Genomic DNA, 26,470 nt, shown 5'->3' with positions numbered 1-26,470 from the left:
CTTGCTTGCCCTGATAAGGCTGTCAGCAGGGAAGCGAGCATGTGTATGTATCAGCAGGCAAACAGACATGCATGCATCCACAGTTTGTTCTCACATCCATTCACACAAACTTGGACTCTATAGGTAAGAGCTAATCTTAATTATGTTTTGGTTTACCTGTACGTCCGTTCTCTCTCTCACACACGTTCATGGCTCGTCTTATCTGTATTGTTTGTATAAACACTCAACATTAGTCATTTTCTTTATTACGTCTTATCGGCAAAGAGGACAAATAAACAAACAAATCAACTCTCTACTCTATGACTTTACCTAAGCACTCATGTTTTAATGTCTTTGTTTGTCATCGGCGTCTCGGCCATAGCTCAGTTATGAAATATGGCTGCACCTTGGAGACGACGTGCTGCTGACACTAGCGCTGCCGTCAGTCTGACACTGGAGCTGAGAGCATCGGATTAGTCGACAGAAATTAGTTGTGCCGCCCCGCTTGTCCAGCACTCTGCTTCATCACCTGACCCTGCTTTCATCACAATTAGCTTTGGTTCAGTCATTAAAAAAACAACAACAACAACTTGTTTTTGCAAGTTTTGTAACAGGTGCAAAATATGTAGCTGCCTGAGTGCACACACATACACACAACACAAATAATCTGCACAAGGTGTCAAATTCACACAAACACTGAACTAAAAGCACTTTATGTCTTCGATAATTGCTATCCTGTTGAGTTGGCGAGAGGAATAAATGGAAAGCTTGGTGTGCAGTCCTGGCCTATTTCATTATTGCCAGCATTAAAACAGGAGCCTAATAGACCATAATCTCTTGTGTGATGTTTACCAATGCCTTACCAAGAAGTAGCACTACACCCATCTAGGCTTCCTGCAGTCTAGCCGTATTTACAGGCATAAATACATATTTAATTATTTGTGTGTTTTTATTGTGGGCCAAGGGATTGACTAATTTCAATTTTCAGCAATTACCTACAAACTAAGTGAGTTAGGAGGGAACTCTGGACGTTTTTACAAAAATGACAGCAAGCCTGCATTTCTAATTTACACAACACAAAACACAAAAGTATCAACACTGTAGAAAAGGATGAAGCTAAATTCCCCAGAAAAATTAATAGTTTCACGTTTTCAAGTTTTAGTTTGAAAATTTCAAATTTTTGATTTGATGCAGGGCCATAAAAGAGCAATACAGATGCCTGGCTTGATTTATTCTCAGGGTTTTTTCCTGCACACCGTGAACTCGGAGGTATCTGCCTCAGTCAAATGCCATGTCGCCCTCCTGCTCCCAATTAAACTCTGACAGGTGTGTTCATGGAAAACGCTATTGTTGAACAAACGTTTCACTCTGTGAATTTCTGTCATTTGTAACTGCGACTGCAGCATTAGCGCCGGAGCTGTATTGTAATCAGCACAGAGGCAAAGAGGAAGAAAAGAGCCGCAACTTTCCACAGGGAATTTCCTTCAAAGAGCGTCTGTTTATGTCCCACAGCAGGAGCGTGTCAGGCACTTGAGCATTTCAGATATTATTAGATAAAGACAACAACAGCAGTAAACTAGAACTGCACCTTGTGTTGTACTACTCCGCCAACCAGCCAAGTGGCAGTAAGTAAAGTCACAATATCCCCTTTCTCTGCATTGAATAACAGTCAAAACTGTATGATGTCCCAATGAAGTCCACCTTAAACCATTTGTGTATAAAATGTCCTCACTTCATCCTTCATCCTGCTATGGCCAAAAATGTGTATTATGAGGTCACAGAGACCAATCGGTTCATATCTGAGTCCAAGGAAAAGTCTTTACCGGATCTGAAGAAAGTCTCCTAAATAGTTGTTCATGAGAACAGGATGTCATGTCGACGGGCAACCCAAAAACATAATGCCTCTGGCTCTGACTGTCACCAGCACACAGGCCTAAAAGAAATCAAGTTGTAATAAAAACACTGGGACATTCTTTGCCTTGACAGAATTTTGGAAGAATGTCAATCTCCATCATGGGAAATCTTCTCATTCAGCCAAATATCAGTAGGAAAAATACAATTCAACTGTGCAGATTAATAAAATCATGGAAACTCTAACAGTGGATTAAGTGGCACAGAGGCAGCAAAGGTCTCTTGTAGAGCTGAGAGAAAAAAATGTTTTTTCACTTATCTTTTGATAAATCATTTTTCAATAAATAATTTTATCCAGTCTTGACATGTTATGACATTGTTGAAGATGATGGACAAAACAGCACTGCCTAAATTGATGTGGTTTGTCAATGTCCTTTCAAATTCAACACCCTTCTTAAAATCAATAAAAAAGTGAATGTCATCACAGTAATTATGTCTTAACAACATTCAAGTCAATCACATAGTAGCTTCAAGGTTGGAAATACGTGCCCATGAAGAATAATACAGAGGAAGGGACTGAGATGGTGCGACTTGATCTCCAGGATGACGTCCATTCATTTCTTCCTGCAGAGAGGTCTGATGTCAAGGTTAGCTACAACACACCTGGGAGCTGGGGAGTATTCAGTGTCTTACTCAAGGACCGCTGAACAAGCAGGATGGATGGCCTTGGATAAAGCAGTATAACCCCACCCCCCAACTGACTGCCACTCTGTTTTCCAACATTTGTAAAATGTCAGTTGTCAGAATAACTGCACTTGATGGGGGTCGTTACAAAGTAATCTAGTCTATTTAATTGACCATTTTCATTACGCTATACATAAACCTTCAGTACTAATTTGGAGTGACTTTGAATGAATGGATCTCCCTCCAAAGACATTTATGTGGACACGCGGCCATTTGAGTGGAAATTAGAGAAAGATGGCGGGAGGCTTATTAGAAAATAAAAATCACACGTTTCCCTCACTGCTAAATTTTAGATGAGTAGTGAAAAATAAACTTGTTTACCTGCCATGTTGTGTTGCATGTCAATAATTCCTCCAAATCACTAAGACCACTCCAGCATGCACTGTCTTACATCAAAACTGGTATTAGCATTACTGCAGAAGGTCTCTATAGCTTAATTTGTCAATAATATGTTGAACAGTTGTAGACAATGCATAGTCATAAGACTTATAGACTATAAGACATAAGAATATGTCACCTGTAAGACGTTCAGGGACAGTCAGACTTTGGCTACAGACACATCTGGGATCTGAATAACTTCTGAAAATATGAGCATTCAGTTTCAAAGTGTTTTAAAAATTACTGTGTGATGATATCGACCGGTAAAAATTATTTATATATCCTGAAAAAATAATCACGAACACTGACACTCAATATACTTGCATCATATACTCTTCTCGCATCCATCACAGGTCGACTCTGTAAACAAGCTCAACTGATGGATCACTAACAGCGCTGACAAACTGTGGCCAATGCAGAAGGTTGCACATACATATTTATATCAGCATCCATACAATATATTATTATAGTCATTATAAATACAGATGCTCCTGACATGTCACCACGGTACAATAAAACAACCAAAACATTCATCAGAGCTTAGTGATGGATGGAAACATGTCTTTTTTATATAACTGAGAGTGTGGAGAAGCATTGGCTGGCTGTAATCAAGCTGTCATCTCATTTGCACTTGTTTAAAATGTATTGGTTTCATCCAAATGTTCACCAAACCAAAAAATTCTAAAATCCTCACACAGATGCATGAGAATACATGTATCTACTAACATGGATTGAAAGATAGCTGAGAGACAAATAACTGACTTGTTGGGCAGTGACGGCACTTTGATTTGGAAGCTCATCAACCTTTTACACCAGGTCAATGTGAAACATTGATGCTTTTTCTTTTGAAGTGTAAAAATAAATGCCTATAAGGCTAAATTATGCTTACCCACTTGTCTATATGGAGCTGGTTTGGGAAACACTCAAGTGTTTGTGTAGAGATGTCTGTTGAATGGATACAAACCTACCCACTGGTGGTTGTCATAACAACCATGTTTGTACTTCATCATCGTCAGCATGACAGCGTGACACTATAGCGGTAATCTGTCAATCTAGAGTGGGCTTTCATGCTCTGTGCAGGATGTGGAGGTGGGGAGTGTGTCCACATGTGTGTGTGTGTGTGTGTGTGTGTGTGAGAGAGAGAGATTTGAAATTGCCTTTGTGTTGAAAGTGGGCGAAATGACAATATGAATTTAAAAAAAATGAAATCAACACAAAACTACATCACAAACCCGACTCAGACTGACACAGAAATATGCCAGAACACCGAGCCTGAAAAGCAAAATGTGTTTTTGTTTATGTGGAAGCATGGATATGTAGCCTGTCTACTTTGACTGTATGCAGCATAAGTCTATATAAGTCTGTGCGTGCGTGTATATACCCGTGTGCGAGCTCTCAGATACTCTATTCAGAAAACAGTCTATTGTGCTCACAACAAGGCTGAGGACAAACTTTTGTGGATATGACAGCTGAATGACAATTCAACAGTGGGGCTGGAAGAGAATTGTCTAGTCAAAATGTTCACTGAAATGACTTCTAATGCCTGACTACTGACAGCTGCAACAAAAACTCTATCCCTACATGAAAAAAGGAAAAGAAAAACTCAAAGAAAACAATGCACCATGGTACTGAAGACTCCAAAAGGAATATTTCAACTTTGTGCAGCCTATTCTTCTCCCACTCAACCTCTTTCACATATTCAAATTTCACATGCAGATGTATTGCCTGTGAACATGTGTGTTTGCATGTTTTAAATGTGTTTAGTGTTTTGTGTTGATGTGTTGTGAATGTGAATGGAAGAAAAGACCACTAGAGGTAATCTGTTTTCATTCAGCCTTAATCTAATCTTAAACACACTTGCACATGCATTCTACACACACAGTCACGCACATGTGCATGCGTTAACACACATTCATTCAGTTACCTGTGTGTGCTTACGCATGCACAATTGTGGGTTTCCAATGTGAACAGCACCTGCTGGTTGCACTATTTCAGCTCGGGAACATCTGCTGTGTGTGTCTAAATCACCAAGCTATTATAGTTATTATGATAGGTGGGCTATCGCTGTTTTGCCCCAGCACAGATAATGACAGAATACCTCCATGCATAATTCACCAGGGACGGGTGGCCTGACACTGGGTGTGCCCTGCATTATTGTGCTCCACACAGACATTATACTGAGCGTCATACTCATCTAACAAGGCTCACTGCAGCAAGACTGTTATGACATGTCACTGAACTAGAGATTAAAGGCTCCACTCCTGACATTATGAAATGTCAGAATAAAAGTTTCACTTTTGGTAGGTGACTGAACGATAGAATAAAATCTTGATGCCTTAATTGATAATTCAGCTGCAGACACAGTCAATCTTGACAGATCAATCAGCTATAATAATGAGATTTGCTTGCTCCTCATTATTTAACTTGAGTAAACAGTATTTGCCTTTTTCTAATGAGACACTGAGATGTTTTAAAAACTGGTGTGCGGTTTCAGTGTACATGTACTTACAATTTGCGCTTTGGGTGCATGCAGAGACCCAGGAGCCTTGTAATATGTACAGTATACAAAATGTGCACAGCAGGACGTTTAGTAGAAAGACCAAATAAGTACAGTGAGCAGCCATAGACGGAGCTGTACTGTAGATGCTCTGATAACAATGGCAACAGCAGAGATTCAAAGAAACATGATACTGATTCAATGCCACGCTGGAGTTGTCAAGGTCAGTGTTGATTGACTTGCACTGCTTTTACAAACACACACACATACTGACATATTTATCACTCCACCTTGAACTTTTTATGTCTTTACCATGAACTGTGAGATAAGCTTTTCATTCTGAACCATGGCTTGTTTAAGAGATTTAACATTTTCTATTCATCTGCAACATTGCAAGCATTATTTTAAAGGTTACAAAGTCATGTAAAACAAATAAACAAACAAAAAACTCTTTAACAAAACCATTAGCAAAAATTGGAAGATATTCGTTGTTGGCTCCATTAAGGCCTCCTTGAATGAATCATAATTGCATGTGACAGAGTGGCAGTAATATTAGCCTAACAATACAAATTTACATATGAATGATAATAACACAGGCTACTAATTACAGCATCAAAAATTCAAATCAAAAGGATAGATGCCGTATCAGCACAGTGCTGGCCCACAAAACTTAGAAAACAGTTGGCAACCAGACAACAAATCATTATCAACAGCATTTTCTCTAACATAAACCACAGGTTTGGGCGCAGTTCATGGAGTTTGCAGTACGGTTGTGTGACAGCCCTCTCCACCCTGTTTACCTGTTGCCTCCTGTGTGTGGCTGCTTTCGTTGCAGGTACTAGAGGTGAATGTGCTAAGGGTTGTCAGTACCTGGTTCATCAGCAGACCTAGCAGACCTACATGACCCGGGGTTGTCAGTACCTGTGCTCATCAGCAGACCTAGCAGACCTACTGTAGAACCCCCCTCCCACCCCACCTCTCTGCACTCGTGCTTTTAAAACCAACACTGCAGCTCAGTCCTGGTTCACTCTGCTCCCTGAGGCAGCCATTTGGTTTGGTTTGGTCTACTGCACCACAACATAGCACACGCAGGTCTTCACTCATGCACTCACATACACTTCTGTCCTTCAGATCTTCAGAAAACACATTGTTAGTTTCATTTCTCCTCCAAGCATTATTCTCCCTTTTCTAAACAGTCAAATATTTATTAATTGCTTGTGTGCTTCTCCCTTTTTCTTATCATGGCCATGTAGCTCTTATGGCTACATTTAGAGCTCTTGATGTGGTTCAGATTCTGGGTTAAACACTGACTATTGATAATAAATTGAATTTCAAGTGTGCACTACAACCATCATGAATTCAAGCAAGCCACAATTTAAATAACATTTTATATTTAACATCTTTAAAAGCTTGCGAGAGCTTGTTTGAATTGTCCTGACGCAGGCGATAAAACGAAGCAAAGCCAGGAGTGACTGTGCCAAAAAGCTTTTTAAACCCACTTTTTCCACACAGAAAATTGATCAGAAGTCATGAAGGGGATCAATAAAGGATTGGACCAATAAGCAGAATTGATAATGGCATTGGTATTGATAAATCTAATCAATTCCCATCCCAAGTGGGGTTACACAAAGCGGTATTTACAAAGTGAAATGCTTTTTCAAATGTTTCAAATGAGGAGATGAATGCACAAATACTAAAATGCGGTGTGATGTCGACCCCAATAAGCATGCTCATGCACCGCTCTATTACTGATAGAAAAGATTATTGGCAGTGAGGGATTAACAGAGATTACAGAAACCAAAGTGGAAACACTTGGCCGCAACAGTCATCATAATTTGCCAACTGTGTTGCTGGCTCGCCGTCAGAAACGGTTTGGCCTCACCCAGCGAGAGTCACTAATGATTGATTCTACACGTACAACTGTCATTGTCGCTAACTGAGGTCCGGGCTGCGTGCAGTCAATCACCAGAACAGTTTTAAAGCTAGTTGGGATTTTCATAAAGTGGATTGTGCTCTCTGGAATAAATGTGAATCTGATGCTGAGTTTCTTTCCCGTCCCACACTTCAATATTCCCCCTCTAGGTTTCTGTTGTGTCATGATTCATGCTGTCAAAAAGAGAGAAAAAAAAAAAAGTTGATTTGGAGGAAATGTGCGCCATATGTCTGACACTTCTGTTTAACATATAATTTTCATGAAGTGATGGAGCAATTTTAACTTTTTCAGCTTTTATATTTTTCATGCCAATTCCACACTTCCCTTCTGCCATCCACCTTTACACAAATGTGTTCCCTCAGACGACACTTCCTGTTCTTTAAGAGTCCATTTATGCCAGCGGACATACTGCAGTTGCCAGCGTCATATTTCTTTTCGACAACAAGCAAAATCACCCTACTGTCTCTATCTTGTCTGCTAAATAAATTGTAATCTCCCGCAGCCCGTCAGGCACCGTGAAACACACACACACACACACACACACATCAATATGACAAAGACACACACAAGCTCACACTCAAGGGCAGCAGTGTGATGTCATGGGCGAATAGGACACCTCGGAGCTTTGGGGGCTGTAGCAGTCGATGGTCTAAATCACTCATCCCCCGGAGGATAATCTAACCAATGATTTAGTGGGAGTAACTGAGTCACTCTCAGCAGCTTCCACTCCAGTGGAGGGATATATTATTGTGTCTGTGTGTGTGTGTGTGTTCATGGCGTTGTAGACAAATTTGGTCTGAAGCCATGGTTGTGAGAACATTTAGGCCGGTGCTCACCATCTAAAACCACTGATTGAGTTCTTTTTAAGGGTCCAGGGCCGGTCTCACAACTCTGCAGAGTTAGGCGAGTCTTACTTCAGCTCACAAAATAAAGATCCATGTTACCATGGTAGCATGCCTGGTAATTAGCGACACCTGTGCTGAACAGTTGCATCTGACAGCAGCAACAACAACAAAAACAACACAGGAAAACATCACTTATAATTTGTGAAAGCAACAAGAAGATTGTCACACTTACAACTGAATTTCCCAAGTACAAAGTAAAAGACATTTTTAAAAAAATCCATTATACTATTAAATATACTATAAAAAGTACCAATTTACCCAGAAATCATTGTACCACATTATGACTTTGTGCAACAGATGACTTCAGACATCATCTGATTGACTATTTGTTATCTCCAAGTAATAGACTACTTTGTGGACCTGGCCCTGGGTCTAGGGTGGGTTAGGGTGAGGCTTTTACTTTATAGTTCAGGTTAGGGAGTAAGTTTAGTTAAGGGTCTTGGCAATGTGTGATGTGTTGCGCAATTGTGTGTGTCTGTGTGCGAGAACAAGCAAGGGGAAAGAGGTTATTCGCCTTACATCGTCTCCCTTTGTGGCTCCCATGAGACCAATTACCAATAGCCTGTGGCTCCACACACACATATGTAATCTTACACTACATAAGAACTGCTGCTGCTCGACAGTGTGATCAACATAATGACTCAACGTTAGCTTCATACATCAGCGTTCCTAACTGAAAGGTGACAGCTTGAAGCATGTGAGTTATTACATAAGAACGCAGAGAGAAAAAAGACTTCACACCGTTTACAATCTGAGGCTGGAATCGGGAGCAAATGTTGGCCCAGGAAGTGTTTGATGTCACTAATGCTGTGTGAACTTGTGAGAGGTCAGCGTGATGAACAAACAAATCAGCCAGAAGCCTCTTCCTTTTTGCCTCTTATCTAATTATTGACACTGGAATGGACACTAATCTTGTTACAGAGCACGGGGAGCTTTGCATCCTCGTTTGGTGCTGAGCTTGATCTTCGACTTTCTTCTGGTCACTCAGCAGAACTCCACAGGGCAACATTGAGGCTTTCTTTCAGCTGATTCACGTTCTCAATGTGCCATTTGTTAGGATTTTAAAGACGCTCTATACGTGGGCACAATATTATGGTACAATATTCAACTGTTTTGATAGATTTCATGATGTTTGAAAAATGATCTTTCCATCTATTCCTGCACAGAAGCCATAATGTGTTCATATATTGTATTGTAATATCTTCCTGATCCTATAAAAAGAAAATTAATTATGACCCATTACATAAATACAGGTGTGTGTGCGTAGGTGTGTAGGATGACGATGTAGTTCACACAGCACACAGCATGAATACATACATACAGTATGTGGGATTTTATGCATACATATGATTGATTGATGAAAATGGTGTGATGTGACATGTACTGGGGCCCTGGGGCTGAGGTTTTAATTAACTGGTGGGAGAGGAGCTGGCTGGACCATCTATTGCAATATATCACCATGTCTCACACACACAGACGCACACATGCATGCACGCACACACACACACACACAAAAGCCATCTGGCTACAGCAGGGTGCATCTAACTTGTGATCAATGTGATTTTTACAGTCTATCGTTTCGCCTGCTAACATCACAAAGTTGTTCCTTCTTATCATGTTCCAGTCTGTCATCAATAGGCTCCGAATGTGTGAAAGTCAACACTGGTTAACATCTTGAGAAATCAGAGACACAAAGACATGGTTTGATGTCATGATTGGCTGATGTGTGTTTTCTGTCTGGTGCAAAAGAAAATACACAAACCTACTGTAAATCAGCCAATCAGTGTTCGGTTGTTTTGATTGTGATGTTTTATTAAAGGGTGGAACATTTATATTCAGTCCACATCTCACTTTCAAGGTGGGAATCACACACAAATAAATATGTCTTGTACGAATTCCTCTGAAGCAAGAAAAATTACACCTACACTATATATTATGAATGCATAATACAAGGAAATACTAAAGAAATGGGTTGAAACAATAAGAAAGAATGTGGTAATGACAGTGGACAATAAATGTGTGAATTATATTCTGCTTTAAATCTCCCTAATGCAGGTGTCGATGATTAAGAGTAACAACTTCCAGCATGTTTTAAAACGGTGAAATATCACCATCCACACACCTCCATGTTCCACGCTACAAGTGCTTTGGTGTATTTGATACTATACACTATGTGCACTGGCTCCAACTGAGCTTCCTTTTTTACACCTCAAGATGATGTCTGCCTCCATTTTTAGTGATCAAGGACCCTGCATCGACTAAAAAAAGGAAGACCTGAGGTTTGATGTGCTCTTCTATAAAATTTACCTCATCGTTATACACTACAGTCTCCTTCTTTGCTCTCGTTTCATCTTGATTCATCTCATCTAGAGAGGAGAGAGCACAGACTCTTTTTGTGTGGAAAATAGCCAGGGGAGGCACCCGAGGGCTAGAACCTCAGAGTAGATGCCAACCTTAGCACATTTAGACTAGCAGCCAGACAGGTGGCGTCTTACAAAGATAATAAAAAAGCACACAAGAGCGAGCCGACATTATTGACGCTGTATAAGGCCCAAACGGGCTGCTTTATAGTACTGTAGGTATACATGTGCAGTGTTCAACATGATTGCAAATCTGAGTTTTAGATAAAAAACAAACAAAAAGGAGACGGTAAGAGAAAGAAACACACACAGCAAACTAACAAGTGTCATACAAGCTGTTGTAGAAAGACTATACGTCTGCACCGGGGCAGAGTGTGTGTCAGTAGCTGTTCAGTATGTAAAGTTAATATACTGATCTTGTTCTCGTTCCTTAATGTGCAACACCTGCACATCTGCAACACCTCAGTTGAAACATGAAAAACTGTGTCTCGCCACAAAATTTCATCTAGATGATGTCAGGTTTGACTCATAGAGTGACTCCCACCACCCAGGCTGCCGTCTGACTCATTGGGTTACAATGCAAACAGGAATCGATCTCGAAGCATCCAGAGCAGGTGATAAAAGTCACAATGAAAAGTGTAATCAAATCATCTGGTTACGGCTCCTGGGAGGATTCTGCCCCCACATCCAACCTCTGGCCTACAGGAATATAAACTTGCTGCTCGCTCTCTTGTGTTCTCTATATCCTCTGTAAAGTCTTTGCAGGAATATGATGCTTTGTTCAGCACGGCATCGAGCATGCACTGCTTTATGTTTCAATTAATGAATCTAATCAATCACTTGTCTTGTCTTTCTGTTTGGTTCCAAGCTGCCGAAGACTTTAGCAGCCCGCTCACGTCGGTGCCGGAGGTAACGTTGCAGAAAAAGACCTGGACTGGAAACAGACAGTTTGTCTCTTTTGTTGATATTCGTCCTCTTCACTTTGTCGTTATATATTAATGACAAAGTGTCGGTGAACTTCACAAAAAGAAAGTGGAAAAACTTCAGTTTGTGAAAAAGAATATATACAGTTGTCACCAAAACCACTGGTCGCTGGGATGCACACAGACACACACAAACCAATCACCCACATAGCCTCCACTCCACAAGCAGAGAGCTTCTCCTCAAACTGCTCCAGGCGTCGATACCTTTGGCCTCAGGGTATGATGCCTCCTGAGGACAAACTCACTCATATTCTCTTTCTCTCTCTCAGTCTGTTTCTGTGTTTCTCTTTCACGCAGACGCACACATGCAAGGTGGTGCTTTCTGCATTCCTGCACAGAACCTTTTGAGGACGTCGGTGAGGGAACAAAAACTTGAAAGCAATCACGTTTTGCATGCCAGCGGTAAAATGCACATTCTCTGGGACAGACATCTTCATTACTGCCTCTGCATTCATTTTTCAGTTTGTGTTTTCACTCCCCCAAAAATATTCTCTGAGAGCATCTCTGGGGCACATTGACTCTCAATCTCAAACTCTTCAGAACAAAAGCATCCCCCTCAAAAAAAAAAAAAAAAAATTCAATAAAAGAGTTTGTCTGCAGAGAGCTTTTAGTGTAAAGCAGCCACCCCACAGTGGGGAAAAGGCTCAGCTTGTATAAGCAGTAACTTAACACACCATGGCCGGGCAGAGATATCCCCCGCTGCGAGGCTATAGCGGAAACAAATCTCATCTCTGTTTGGAGCGGGGCGGCTAAAGCCAACCAACGTGGGCTATAGCGTGAAAACCCTACAAGTCTCCGGACATTATTACTGCATTACCTGCAGTACTGGATATACATATATCCAGTGGATGTGAATGTGATGGTTGGTTGAGCCAAACTGAGTCAGTGGAGGATTAAACTGATCACATCTCACACCTCTATTTCCCTTTCACTGGCACATGTGGTCCAAGTCCTTTTAAGTTGTTTTTATATCCTGTTTCTATGTTGGTTTTATATTATATCATGAAAGTGAGAGCTCATACGTAATTGCTGAAGGATGTCAAATCATTTATATTTCTGGAAATTCCTATGAATGGAGATTTGGTTAAAAATTTGGATGCTATTTCAACTCCTAGGTTTCAATATCACGAGTAGAAATACACCACAGTGGAACACCTACACTTTCAAGTAGCGTCATAATATTGACTGATTGATTGATTCATGGGTAACATTACAAGTAATCAGTTTCTGTAATGCATCTCCACTGTGATCATTGTGTTTTGTACCAAAACAGTTTTAAATTACAGTTGGCATTTTTTGAAACCGGCTTACTTTAATCCTGTTAAATGGAAACCTTTTCTCCCCAACACTGATCACGCTGTCACCACGCACACTCAAACACAGAGGAATACATGCCTACAAGATGGCAAGCAGGCAGGCAGGCAGCGCAGTAAAACACCACAAATTCTACATATTAAAAAGCGCAATAATAGTCTGTCAAGCTCTTTGAGTGTGTGATCCATAAAACATCTCGGTGTATGGATGAATGCACACACACACACACTTTCATCACTTTTTTTCAGCCATTTCTGTTGATTTGGCAACAAAGTACAGATCACGATCCCACATAAATGCATGCTAATAACTGGCTCCATTGACCTGACACATACACTCTTCTTCAGAGCAGTTACATGCACCAAAGTATGAAGGGGCGCCAAACCAAATGATACATGCACACACACACACACACACACACACACAGTGAATATTTTACGTAATGAGCTCAGGGTGAGCACAAAATGTGGCCCCTGAAGCACAGAACAGACACAAGCAAGGAAATTTAGTGTTTCTCTGACTAATAAGGAGAGAATACACACAGACAAAACAAATGATGAAATATCTTTCACGGATATAATGTCAAAAGCAGCGGCGAGATCATATTTCCATGTTTGGTTAAGATGTGATCAGAGCTCTCTGATGAATACATGATGGATGAGATGACTGACGTGGATATACAAACACAAGAAACTGCTGCACAGCCACAAAATATCATCATGGGGGACTATCACGGCCATTAGTGTCAAAAACAAAGAAAAAACATATAACACACAAACAGCCATCAGGTGTCCTATTATATAACATCTGGGGAGACATTACCTTCCACAGCATTGGTTAATAATCTCATTTCTCTTCGTGCCTCTCTCCCTCTTCTCTCCTCTCACTTCACACCTTGCTTTTTGAATCAGTCTCTGATTTTTTTTTTATCTTCCTCTGTCCGTGCTTTCTCTCTCAGTTTCTTTCTGTCACACACACTCTCTGTTTTTCCCCTCTGTCTGCCACTCTGGCATGGTTTCGTTGGTTCTTATCTATTCTCCCCACTATCTGGTGTTGAGGGAAGATAAGCAAGCATTTGCATGTTTAATGAACCAAACACCCCCGATTCCCCTCAGTATGAGGACACACACATACACACGGGTGCACAGATACAGGCATGCACGCGTGCACACACACATGCGTACACACAGCAGTGGTGGTGCTGTTGTTGTTGTTGTTGTTGTTGTTGGCCCTGCAGGCCTTCATCTCCTTGCAACTGACATGGAGTCACCAGCTGCTGACTCCTACAGGAATAAACATGGCCTATCTATTCGCCCTCACATCGACAGCTGGAATGACAAGCAGTGGACATTATTGGACCTAATCAGATGATTTCAAAAACCAAAAAGGAAATCTTATGACATAATGGTAAGAAACAACTCAATCTGAAGTCGAGTTAGAAGTTTATTAGATCCCTAAGAGAGCATATAAAGGCTGAATACCTGATGATCAACACTGACATAAAGCTGACAGGGTGGAAACAGGATGTTACTACACAGACAATCTCATTATCTCTATGCAAAATGCAGAAATATGCAATTCATATTTTGACAAAATAAATATACTTCCAGCCTGCAAATGAATGCCATATCTGTCTGCAGAGCATCAGTGTCTCTCAACAGGATAAATGAGCCGAAGTCTCTGCTGACTTAGTGTTGGTGAGTATTTGATTTTAGTTAAGCTGTTTAACTTAAATATTTGACAATTTATTGCATACTATTGTTTGCACAACATGCATGGAAAGCTTGTTGCAATTGGAAAAGTACAGAGACACGAGTAGGAGAGAGTCAAAATCCTGATCCCGAAGCACATATGTCCACAAACATAGCTGAGACTTTTCTGTCACACTCATTGAACATATTGCTGCCCCAAAATGTGACAAATGTAACAGCTGTCTGCAAGAAATGACTCGTCCCAAACAAGTAAACAGTTGATGACAAAAAAAAGGGATCATTTTAGTATGAGCAAAACAAGAATGATGAGATGAGAGAGAAATTAGATGGGGGGAAAAAACAGCAGGCACTGTGTTCATCATAAGGAAGACGAACAACCTCAGAAATTGGCAACATGCAGCCACCCATCAAACTGACAAACTTTAATGTGCAAAGATTAGCATTAGCACTCCATTTGGTCTCATGTTGAAGCAGATTGTTTCTCCACAGAGTGACAGAGCTTTCGCTGTTCTGGCCAGCGTTCAAGAAATCATCGCCATCGACATGGACAAGCAGGATTCAGGCTCTTAGTACACTCTGTACACACCGGCTGTACCTAAATGTCCCTGAGCAACAATCAATCGCCAACTCCCTCACCTTTTACTGCACTGCTGAGTGTGCTGAGGTAAAAGTGCATTCTTCAATTAGCAGCGATAATGAAATATCAGCTTTTATAGATTTATGATGACAAAAACATCTTCTGTTTTAATTTAAATAGCTAACCTGGCTGCTAGCAAGGTTTCCGAAGTAAAATCTCAGGCTGCTGCAGCCACAGTGAAATGTGTCATGTGAGGGGGGGTGTGTGTGTGTGGGCGGGGGTGCTCGTTGAAACGCAAAAAAGCCAAGAGGTAATTTAAGGGCAAAGACAGATAGATAGGGAGGAGAGATGCAACAACACAGAGAGGCAGACAGAAAGATAGACAGTGGGGACGAGAGAGGTGTGAGAGATGTTGCCACCTGCCACCATTTTTCTCATCTCCTCTTGGAAATGCATCATCAGTCATTAGGGGGGGAGCATGAGTCGTGGTATCATCACTCACACACATGCACGCTCACCCAAACACAAGGTGTATTTTAAGGTGTAATGCAGCGGCCTATAATTTGAGTTCCCTCTATGCAGCATTTTGCTGAGCTTATAAAACCGCCTGCGGCTAATGGTGTGATGGATCCCTCTATTATCACTCAATGCAGGAGACGCGAGTGGGGTGTAGTGAGAAAAAGGAATGTAATTGGACAGTATTTTAGCTGTGGCAAAAACAGGAAGGTGGTCAGGAACAGAAAGAGAGCATGTAAAAAGCTGTGAAATGACATGTGCGTGAGGAAGTCTAAAAGCTGTGAGGGGGGTGTGGGTGGATCTGTCCTATAAATTAAATAAAAAAAACATAAATGTGTCTGTAAAGCTGTTTCGGATTCAAATGATGTAACGAACAACGGCAAAAAAGAGTCCATGCAGTGAAACATGATTAAAGATACTTTGATTTAAACCACATTTTGAACTCAGAACACACTTAAAACAGACTAAATGATCTGAACTGTAAAAAGCTTTTTTTCTGCTAAAAGTTTGGTCCAGCTGTTCATGTTCCTCACAGGATGAATCATGACCAATGTAGGAGCATCTTTGCCTCACAGAGCCGCCGACATGAAACTGCAGGCTCTCTGTTTTGTTAAAACACTGATGTCAAATGGGCTTTGAAGACGAGATAAGAAGATTATGGAAAAGAGAAAAGTTAGAGAGCGAGGGGAGAAAATTGGATGAAACTGACAATAGACAAAAAAAAAGTTGATGGAAGAGAAGAGAAGAGAAGAGAAGAGAAGAGAAGAGAAATACAAAACCTGATCCATTGACACACAACTAAGGGACTTTCTCAAAATGTTTCTGGCACTCCCCATGTGCCTGTGGTCTATTAGTTGCTGTGATCAAGTCCTAAGTGTGAGCGGACTAAGCCTATACCAGTGTTGTGAATGTCTGATCCTCGGGGTAGGACAACTTTATAGTCTGGTAAGTGTGTTTGCCCTTGAGAGAAGTCTTGAGCAGATGAGTGTGTCTATGTGTGTGGGTGTGTTCACATTCACAGCACAAAGAGTGTATAGCTGGTCCCTTCTGGTATGGAACTAAATGTCACCGCTTTATTAGAATAAATAGTCTTATATAGGCTCTGGGACTGGGCACCAACATACAGCAGGGCAAGCATTTGTGTGTGGTGACTTATTGCTCTTATCCACCCTCCCCCCATCTTCCCTCCTCCCTCCCTCCCTCCCTCTCTACCTCCTGCTCTCTCTTGGACACTCAGGCTTTACCTTTCTCTGACCTACCCAAGGGGTCTTTGGGCAGATGTGTAAGTCTGAACAACACAATCAGAAAGCTGTTACTGCCTCAAGGCATGAACTTTACACCTCACTCACCCTCCTTCTCGCTCTAGCTCACACTGTTTCACACACAAACACGCACAGCACACACACTTATGGCATAGCACATATCACATATCAAAGCAACGCCTACAACTTAGTAAAAGCAATTTAAATGTTGTGAGCATGTGTGTATCTACCATGTGTGTGCCAAGAAAGTTTTTCTCAACACTAGGTCTCATTTTCTGGACCAAACACTCAGCTGGCTAGGCACAAGTTGCTGATGTCATTTCACCTATTTAACACATTTTCACTCATTAAAACACACTCTGATGCAGCTACTCCTGGTGGGTAATGGTGAAAACAGGCAACACATATGACATGTGGTGTAACACAATTGCAGACAAATGTCATAGCTTGCCTTGAACACAACAAGTCAAAACTTCACACCTGTTGTGACAAAACCAATACAAGCTGGGCTTAAAGTGCACAGGTGAAGGCTGAAGTATTACAGTTTTTCTCCATTGGTTTGGCTCATTTCTTGAAACAGAAATTGCATTCTCAAAACAACATGGACAAACCTCCAAACCACTTGGCAATTGTTCACAACAGAATTGAATTTCTCATTGATTTCATCAAATTGCAAATGTCTCAGTACATCTTTGCAAATGATTAAGCACAGGTAGCCTTAGCACAATGTCCAAGTGAATAGATCTTTTTGAGATCTTGTGTATGAGAAAGGAATTTAGTGTTGACACATGAGTGAACTGTTTTGGGAGAGATATGTGCTGAACTTTAAGACTGTATTGCTAAATGATGTTAGAGTTTTGAGAATGTAATTTCTGTTTCAAGAAATGAGCCAAACCAAAAAACGTAAAGGAACAATGGAGGAAAAGCAGATAGATAGATAGATAGATAGATAGATAGATAGATAGATAGATAGATAGATAGATAGATAGATAGATAGATAGATAGATAGATAGATAGATAGATAGATAGATAGATAGATAGATAGATAGATAGATAGATAGATAGATAGATAGATAGATAGATAGATAGATAGATAGATAGATTTTTGCAGCTACACAGAACACTGTTTTCCATTTTTCTGTGTAATGAACGATCAGTGGTGTTTTCATTTGGATTGGCTTTTACTTTTGAGCACAGACAAAAGTGTTTTTAAGTGATTGATTTTGCAAGAGGAGTCAGGGTTTTTGGTGAATGTCAGCTTACAATTGGGTTTTTGTGTTGACAGTTTTGAGAAAAGAGCTTTGACGATATCAAGAAATGCGTTTTAGCAATTGTGGGAAAACTGTGATGACTGAAAATGTGTTTGGAGGTTTCGCAAAGAGGTGAAATGAGATCTGCAACTTACTGCTGAAAATTGTTTATGGTTTTTGTCAAAAGAGTGACTGATTCAATAAATGGGGTAAGGCCACTGAGGAGAATTCAGAGAAACTGCGATACATGACAGCAGGAAACCTAAGTGATAAGGCCAAAGCAAATGTCTGGTCACCACAGAACTAGCGAGCACAGGCAGTCAGGCAGAGACTGTATTCGATATCCAATACTGGACATACTGTGAAGTGCAAGTCAAGTGACTACACGCAGAGTCAATTCATTTTTCTTTCTTTTTTTAGCACAGTGATAACACGGTAAAATAACATCTGTAAAACACAAGGATGAAACCTTGAGAGGATAGGGAGGAAGATGTGTAAAGCAAGAGAGAGACAAATGCGAGAGGAAAAAAAAAACAATGAGAACAAGCAAAAGACGGAGAGCAAAAGAACAGGCAAGAAAATGAAAGATAATAAATCAATGAACCTATTCTGTGGCTGCCACGGGGTAATGAAAGCTATTTATTAGCCATCTCTCCATTTCTCTGTCTCTTTCCTCCTCTCATTCTGCCCTTCCTTTCTCCCCCCTCCACTCTTTCTGCATCACTTTTTTCCAACACCCCCCAACAGTGATGTTCCCATCGCTCTCCACTAAATGCTAATAATTCTATTAGGAACAACAAAACACCCACTTAGAGGTCACATTTGTTTCACTCAACTTGCCATGTCATCTGCATACCAACTGAGGGGCTGCCTACCTTGGCTTGGACGACTGCTTATCTGACGTGACCTTTCTGCTTTAAAATAATCGGTGAATCACAATAGACTTCCACGTGCTGTGACCTTTTTTAATTAATGACATGGTTTTATAACAACTCTACTTTGCCTCTGTCTCTCAATGCGCATGCAAAAGCAGAACTGATCGCTGTAATACCCACGATTCGTCATCTATCATATCATTATGCACAACTAAAAAAATGAGCCACAAGGCAATGGCATCAAGTTGGTGTTACGTTTGTGTGCAGCCAGTGGAATATGACAACAGCATAATTAAATTTAGCCAGTGAATCCATGAGCCTATGTGACATCTCATATATGGCCTTGATAATCTTCTGCCCCGAGCCACGATTACGTTAGTAGCTAGCTATTTATTTTCCGAACAGTTTAATGCGCTAATAATGTGCGCCTAGAATACGCAACAAGGTCATCGCAAGGCACGCGAAGGCCAAGGGACCTAATGATCTGAATCTGTCCAGGAACTGTCATTTGTCTGCCTGATGCCTGAACAAGATGCAACGTGGGTAAGACTTAAATTCTAAGGGAGCCCCAGTAGCTCACCAATGAGACTCAGAGTAATTTACTGCAGTGGGTTCTCTCTCCCTCCTCTCTCCTTCTTCCTGTCTCTCCCTTCACTGTTGCTGCCATAATTAAAGAAAAAAAAATCCCCCAAATAACTTCAGATTCGAGGTCTGCATCCTGCTGTTCTCTGCAACATTGAGCGTTGTGCTTCAGCTTTATGAATGATGTATTTCACTGTGGTTGACAACCATTATACCTCCTGTGGAAATGGTGGCTGCTGCATAAACAGATAATGAATGACAATAGTGAGTGAAAAGGCTATAATCATATCAATTCTGTCTTCACAGGAAATATTGGAATCAACAAATACTGTAAACTGATACAACACTTTTACTATCTATTTTAACACAGCGCTTATAAATGCTTTACAAGGCACTTAGCGCCCAAAGAGCCAAATAAAAATAGCTCCAACAGTTCAGTTCTCCATGATTTAATCTTTTTCAAGGCTAAATATGGAACATCAAAATTAGAAACCTGTCTCTCTGACATGTTTTAATAAATTTGACCCACAACTCTATGCAATTAAAAATCTTGGGTTATCTCCATATGTTTGCTTCTCCCTGTTTTGTCTAATAAATCAATTCTTAATCCATCCACAGCATACTACATATCACAGGTAAATGACACGCCACAATGAATTATTGTATTAGAATCACTTGTTCTACATACACACCTAGGCCCTTAAATTATCTCCACTTGTGGGATACACTGTGTCATATCCCATTCTCATCTTCATGTGATTTGGGGGTCTATTACTCACTTTGTTTTGGCATCTTCGTAATGGCGGAAATAGATTAAACAAATTGAAATCCATCAACCATAAATTCAGTGGTATAGCCCTTTAGTGGGGCACTGAAAGCTTGAGCTGCAATCCAGTCAGGCAGAAAAGACAGCAGGAGCAAACGTTTCCCACTGGCTGCCACTTACCACTAATGTTAGAAAAATGATAAATTAGTCTCGGCATGGCGTTTGGAGTGTACGTGTTTGCACGTGGGCGTGAGTGTGAGCATGTGTGTGTGTGTGTGTGTGTTTCCCTCTCGTAAAGTGTTGTGTCGCATGCCAACGGTTCACAGTGTGAACAGATGTTAGTCAGTAATGCCCCTGGTTTCTGCACCACAGTCGGGCATTTTTTAGGGTCCTCAGCTCTGAGGAGGAGTCCATGGAGATGCCTAAATTGCTTTATCGAGCGGAACTCAACTAAGGACACGCAGGCTCGCAGCGGCTGCCAAAAAAACACACACAGACAGACACGCAAACACAAACACGGCGCTCACTGGCAAGCGTGTGCATTGCAAAGACACAAACGGACGAGATACAAAATCGCGCACATTTGGAGTAATAACACACGCGGACACATGCAGAAAAATACAGGGTTCCAGGTGTGCTTAAGTTCACTTTCACGCTGACAGGCCTCTAACTGAGTAATGGACGAACTGGTGAGTTAACATTGCAGCTGCAGCTTTCAGCCCACAGGAACCTACGTCTATAAGAATATAGATACCTTTTGAAGGAAAATAGAAGAGTAGGTTTCTCATGAAATGCCGAAAATACTATATGGTTTATATAAAAACCTGTTTTACTGTCTCCACTTTTTCCCTCCAACCTAACTATGTCATGTGCCTTCCTTCGTTTCTTGCCCGTGCTTTAATATAACACCTTTTCAGTCAAAGCCAGCCACTACACTCTATATTTAGCTGTTGCCTGTCACCGAGACCCTGATGAAGGAGAGGAAAATGAGTGGTGATGTTGGAGACCATGGGAAAGGTTAGCGCTGTCTCTTTGAATAGCATCAGACTCTCTCTGATCCTTCACTGTTACATTGCAGACTGTAATATCTATACTTAGGCATGGATCAAGAAAATAAAGAAAAAGAACCACCACCAGGTAGAATCTACATAAAAAGATGAAGTCAATCAAAATGGATGAAATAAATATAGAAGATATGTGAACTCAAGAGGTGAGCTGTCACACGTCTGTTTGCGTAAGCACAAAAAGAAAGACAAATGCATATCACACCTTTCAGTTGACTTGCATTGACAAATCGGAGCTACACACAGGGATGGATGTGGACTCTGTGAACTGTCAGCAGACAAACGCTTAGCTAAGCCGATCCTCCCCTATCTGATGTGATAATCATGAGATGATGCAACTGTGAGACAGCAGACTTGACAACAGACACACCGCTGCTGGAACAGAAACACACACCAGCAGATATTCTCACTAAAGTATTGCAGAATAAAAGCACATGAAGACTTCTGAGTTCTGATGAACTTTCCCTTAAAGAAAACTTACACAGTGTGTTTTGGGTTCAAGTAGGTTCAAGTTTTTTCTGAGAGTAAAAACTAGCTGCAAAATTATCCAAGTGAGCACCGGCAACCAATCTTTATGGATGAGTTCTGGCTTTTTGATTTCTCACCAGCCTCATATAAATGTATTGACTGTCCAGTTGAAACATCATCTTAGATTATCTGTTTTATGCGTGATTTTTCTACAGCTGAGTAATTTTACTAATTACAAATTCATTTAAATGTACATATACTGTATTAACTTATAATGAGAAGTACTGTACACAACAGTCAGATGTATGACTGAGGTGGCAATAGAAAATGCTATTTAATGTATGGGCCTAAGTGTCTTTTTTTGCAGATGAGCTGTTACTATTAATATGTGAGTGAGATCAAAAACTTAATTTATTCAGTTATTCCATGCTATTTGTTGTAAGCATATCTGTGCATCGGGCTGGAATTTGCTCAAGGATTACTCACAACACAAACATACCACAGTCAACGCAGCTGCCTGAGGGAGTCAGAGGGATGCTGAATTTATATGAACCTGACAAGGCAGCAAAATAGTAAATACCTTCACCCAACTTTTTAAGTCAAGGTAGGCAAAGCCTCTATGAATGTGTTGACATATGCATGAGTACTCTGTTTTTTTATCTACCTCATGTTTTATTATTATATTAGGAATATGACATTTATATGGAAAATCATGATCAATTTCTCTGCAGCTCCGAAACCTGAATAATTTGTTTAAATACCACAGCATCCCGAAATGCACAAATATACAGCCCTTCTGGGGGAATGTTCACTCAGTTCTCTGCAATGTATTAGGATATGTGATTCCTAAATCTTGTCTTGTTCTGTACCTCAGACATTTGGATGGATCGGTGCATGTAGGAGACCAATATCTGATCAAGATTCTCCTGGTGGCTGGGAAGAAGGCCATTACTAAAAACTGGCTCAAGACTGACCCCCCTGGTAACAAACAATGGATGTCAATTATAGACGATACTGGCGATGGAGCATCTTATATACAAGCTGAAAGTGAAAGAAGACCTATTTGTTAAAAAATGGGGAATTGGTTGTCATATAAGGAGAGACTTGATTATACATAATTATATACAGGCTCTGTTCTTGATGATTGTTTTTTTTGTTTGTTTGCTTCGTCTTTCACACTCCGTAATCCAGAGGTGATTGTCTTGCAATGTATTGTTAACATTGATAACTGAAATAAATAAATAAAAATTTAAAACACAGTATTGCAGTTTCGATCATACTGTAGTACTTCAAAGTGGGATATGGTCTTATTCATGTTTCTGAAACCATGATGAGCTTTTTACATGAACAAAAGAGAACCAAGAGACACCAAAACCCCAATCAAAAAACAGTATATCATTGTGTAAAAGCACTCTGTGAAACAAAAAATGAGGGGAGCAATCGTTTAGTAACAGGAGAGGGGTAGATATTAAGTTCAAGGTTTGAGCTGTTAGCATAAAATTATAAATTTGCATGCTAGTCACAGACATCTCTCCTTCATCTTTACTCCAGCTCTCTGTAAAGAGCTCTCTTTCCCTCGTCTGAAAATAGTTTTAGCCACAGAAAGGTCAGACTTAATAATTGGGCAACACATTGAAGTATTCTGAAGGGTTTCAGGGCTATGGCTAACGCGCTGATTAGTACAGTAATATGAGAAAAGGGCTCCAGGAAGTGTGATACTATGACCCTGACCCAGGTTTCTGTTGCAAAGCAAAGTCTCTATTTTGTGACGGTGTACAGTATCCGTGTGGGTGGAGGTGTGCACTGTCACAGTCTCAGCAGTGGCGCTGCCAATGGCTGTGTCACTGCGTTTGCGATATCAAACCCTCAGCAAATGTCATGGTGTATGAAAGTATCAGTGCAGCATGAGAGAGTGTGAATATCTGTGTGTTTGTCAAGCGTGTCATCACACTCATAACATTCTTATGCCACGTGTCCGTCTGTATAGTACGAGTGTTAAACTTTCTACAAGCTCAGTGTTATTCTAAACCAGATAGTAGTCAGTGTGTGTAGCTGTGTCTGTGTGCGTGTGTGCATTTATCTTGGTGTGTGTTTTTGTCTGCAGCCTCAGTGTTGTCCCAATCCATCCTGCTGATAAATGCACTCCACAGCAGGGGGAACTGTTCTTTCCCACTAACATCACTCCACAGATCTGAGGGGAGAACACCGTGAGTGTGTGTGTGTGGTGCGTTGTGGTGTGTTTGTTGCGCGCGTGCACGTCTGTGAGGTGAAGTTGTATAATGATGCAGTCAGTGTTAGTGTCATGAAGGACACAGAACCTCTTCCATCATGCTCTAAGTTTACACAAATACACACATGTGCACAAAAAACAACCACTGCACACTGCACAGATACTGTACACACAGGGAGAGAGAGAGAGAGAGAAAGAGAGAGAAAGAGGGAGAGGGGAGGGAGGGAGAGAAAGAAGGTTTTCACGTTACCTGATGCTGCTCATGCTGCCAGCCTCCGATCCCAGTTTGCATCTCTCCAGCTGTGTGGCTACAATCTGACGCTCAGCCTCAAGTTCCCTTGTCAGGCGTTCAAACTGAAGCTCCTGGGGAGATGAAGTAAAACAAAGTGGGCGTGAGACTGAGTGAAAGAGGGAGGGAGAGAAAGACTGGGAAGCTATTAATGATAGGAACTGATGTTAAAGTTAATTCAGAGATTTGGAAACTCAAACAACAATTTTTCCTCTTTAAGATCTTACTGGTCATTAGTGAGGGATTGATGGGGGTATTAAAACTGTTAAAACCATAATATCCTTTCTAAATGTAGGACATTAACCTTTTAAAACCACCCAACAGTAGTGGGGCAGTATTTAAATGTGAATGATAAGTTTCTCAGCAACTGCACTCAACTTGTTGGATAGGAAGTGAAGCTGTGACAGCTGCAGATCAGGGGAAAAGCTTAGGGCTGGAAGACAGCTGTGTGACAGTTTAAATAATTAACGTTCATTAACATGAATCTGATTGACAGGTAAGAAAAGGCGCGAGAAAGAGAAAGAGGGAGATTCTTTGAAACGTGGATGTATTATTAGAGGATCCATGAGATGAAAACCATCAATGTTCTGCTAAAATCCCATTCTCATTCAGTCTAGCTGGAGGAGTTGAAGCAATCCTCCTGACACTGGGTTTAAGCTAAAAAAAGATATTTGTTAAATCCCTTCATGAAGTATCTACAGTATGTTCTTCTCCGGTTTAAAAAAGCATGTTCACATTTAAAAAAAAAAAAAAAAAAAAAAAAACCTCAGTTGAAACTCAACACATCATGAGTGGAAGCAGAACTCAACAGGTTATTTATTGTACTGGTAATGAAAGCAAACAACAAAGAACACTAAGGGTGTATTCAGACCTTTGGCTTGTTTACTTTGTTCTGATTCAGGGGCTAAAACAATAAAAGTATTGCATTTTTCTTTCGGGTAGTTTGTGTTCACATGGTAACAGTCCCAAGCGGTCTAAAGTTGTAAACAAATGTCATGCGTGAACCAACTCAGACATCTTACCCGAAAGGAGGAGGGTATGCGGGAAAAACAAAAACCATGGAATAGAGCTCTCAACTGGCCTGAACACTGAAACCTGACCCGGTCCAAACCACGGTTGAAGCCCAGACCCGACCGACCCAATCTGAGTCATTTCTATATTTTTTTGGCCCGATTGAAAGTGTTGCCTTTCAATTCAGTTCAATGGCAACAGCATGAATCACCATCAACAACTTTTACCTCAGTTCAGGCTGGCTTCATTCACACCAGAACAAACACAGCCTATTCATTAAATCAAGATTTGAGGCCATTGTGTGGTACAGTACAGTGGGGATCCTGACACAGAGGGCTCCAAATAAAAGAAAAAGCAGCCAAAACGTGCTGAAAAAACAATATAACAACACTGGGGCAAATTACTCTGCAATGCAAATAGTTTAATTATACTGTTTGTCCTGCAGTTTATTGACAGAGAGGAAAAATGACCATGGGCATGATAACTTTTTAGACTTGTAAAATCCAGTGTGATGGTGCACAGTCATGCGATAAGCACAAAAACTCATGGACATTCTTATTATTCAAATTGGACTTAATGAATACCCAAATGTAGACCCTTGTACTTTTTTTTCTTTTTAACTCTGTGCTGCTATCCGTCTACACACAGCCTTTTGTGTGTGGCTGCAGTCTGGCAAGTTGCATGTTCACAGTTAAACCCATGCCAACACAGAGCGCTGGCATGGGTTTAACTGTGAGCCGCTTGCTTTAAGGCTGCATAGATGGTAATTCTGGGGGAGGTGTGAGTGTGTGCCTGTCACTCTGAATACCCCTGAATGCACTCCCCTGAACCCAGCTCTGTGTGTGTGTGTGTGTGTGTGTGTGTGTGTGTGTGTGTGTGTGTGTGTGTGTGTGTGTGTGTGTGTGTGTGTGTGTGTGTGTGTGT

At 40.8% G+C, this 26,470-nt stretch overlaps 1 protein-coding gene across 1 annotated transcript in view; it reads right to left on the bottom strand.

Annotated features, from left to right (window-relative positions):
- The window catches only part of ctnnd2a (catenin (cadherin-associated protein), delta 2a), a gene marked incomplete at its 3' end in the record, with an annotated part of 234,759 nt that overhangs the window by 125,073 nt on the left and 83,216 nt on the right, over positions 1 to 26,470 (bottom strand). The window contains exon 3 of the mRNA XM_083995112.1: positions 24,497 to 24,609. Within this exon, the coding sequence (XP_083851238.1) occupies positions 24,497 to 24,609 (113 nt within the window). The remainder of the gene's footprint in view (positions 1 to 24,496; positions 24,610 to 26,470) is intronic.

The sequence above is a fragment of the Trachurus trachurus genome (genome assembly GCF_905171665.1).
Source record: "Trachurus trachurus genome assembly, chromosome: 20".
Lineage (NCBI taxonomy): Eukaryota > Metazoa > Chordata > Actinopteri > Carangiformes > Carangidae > Trachurus > Trachurus trachurus.
Note: the sequence above shows the minus strand (reverse complement) of the source record. Positions and strands in the feature narration are given on the sequence as shown.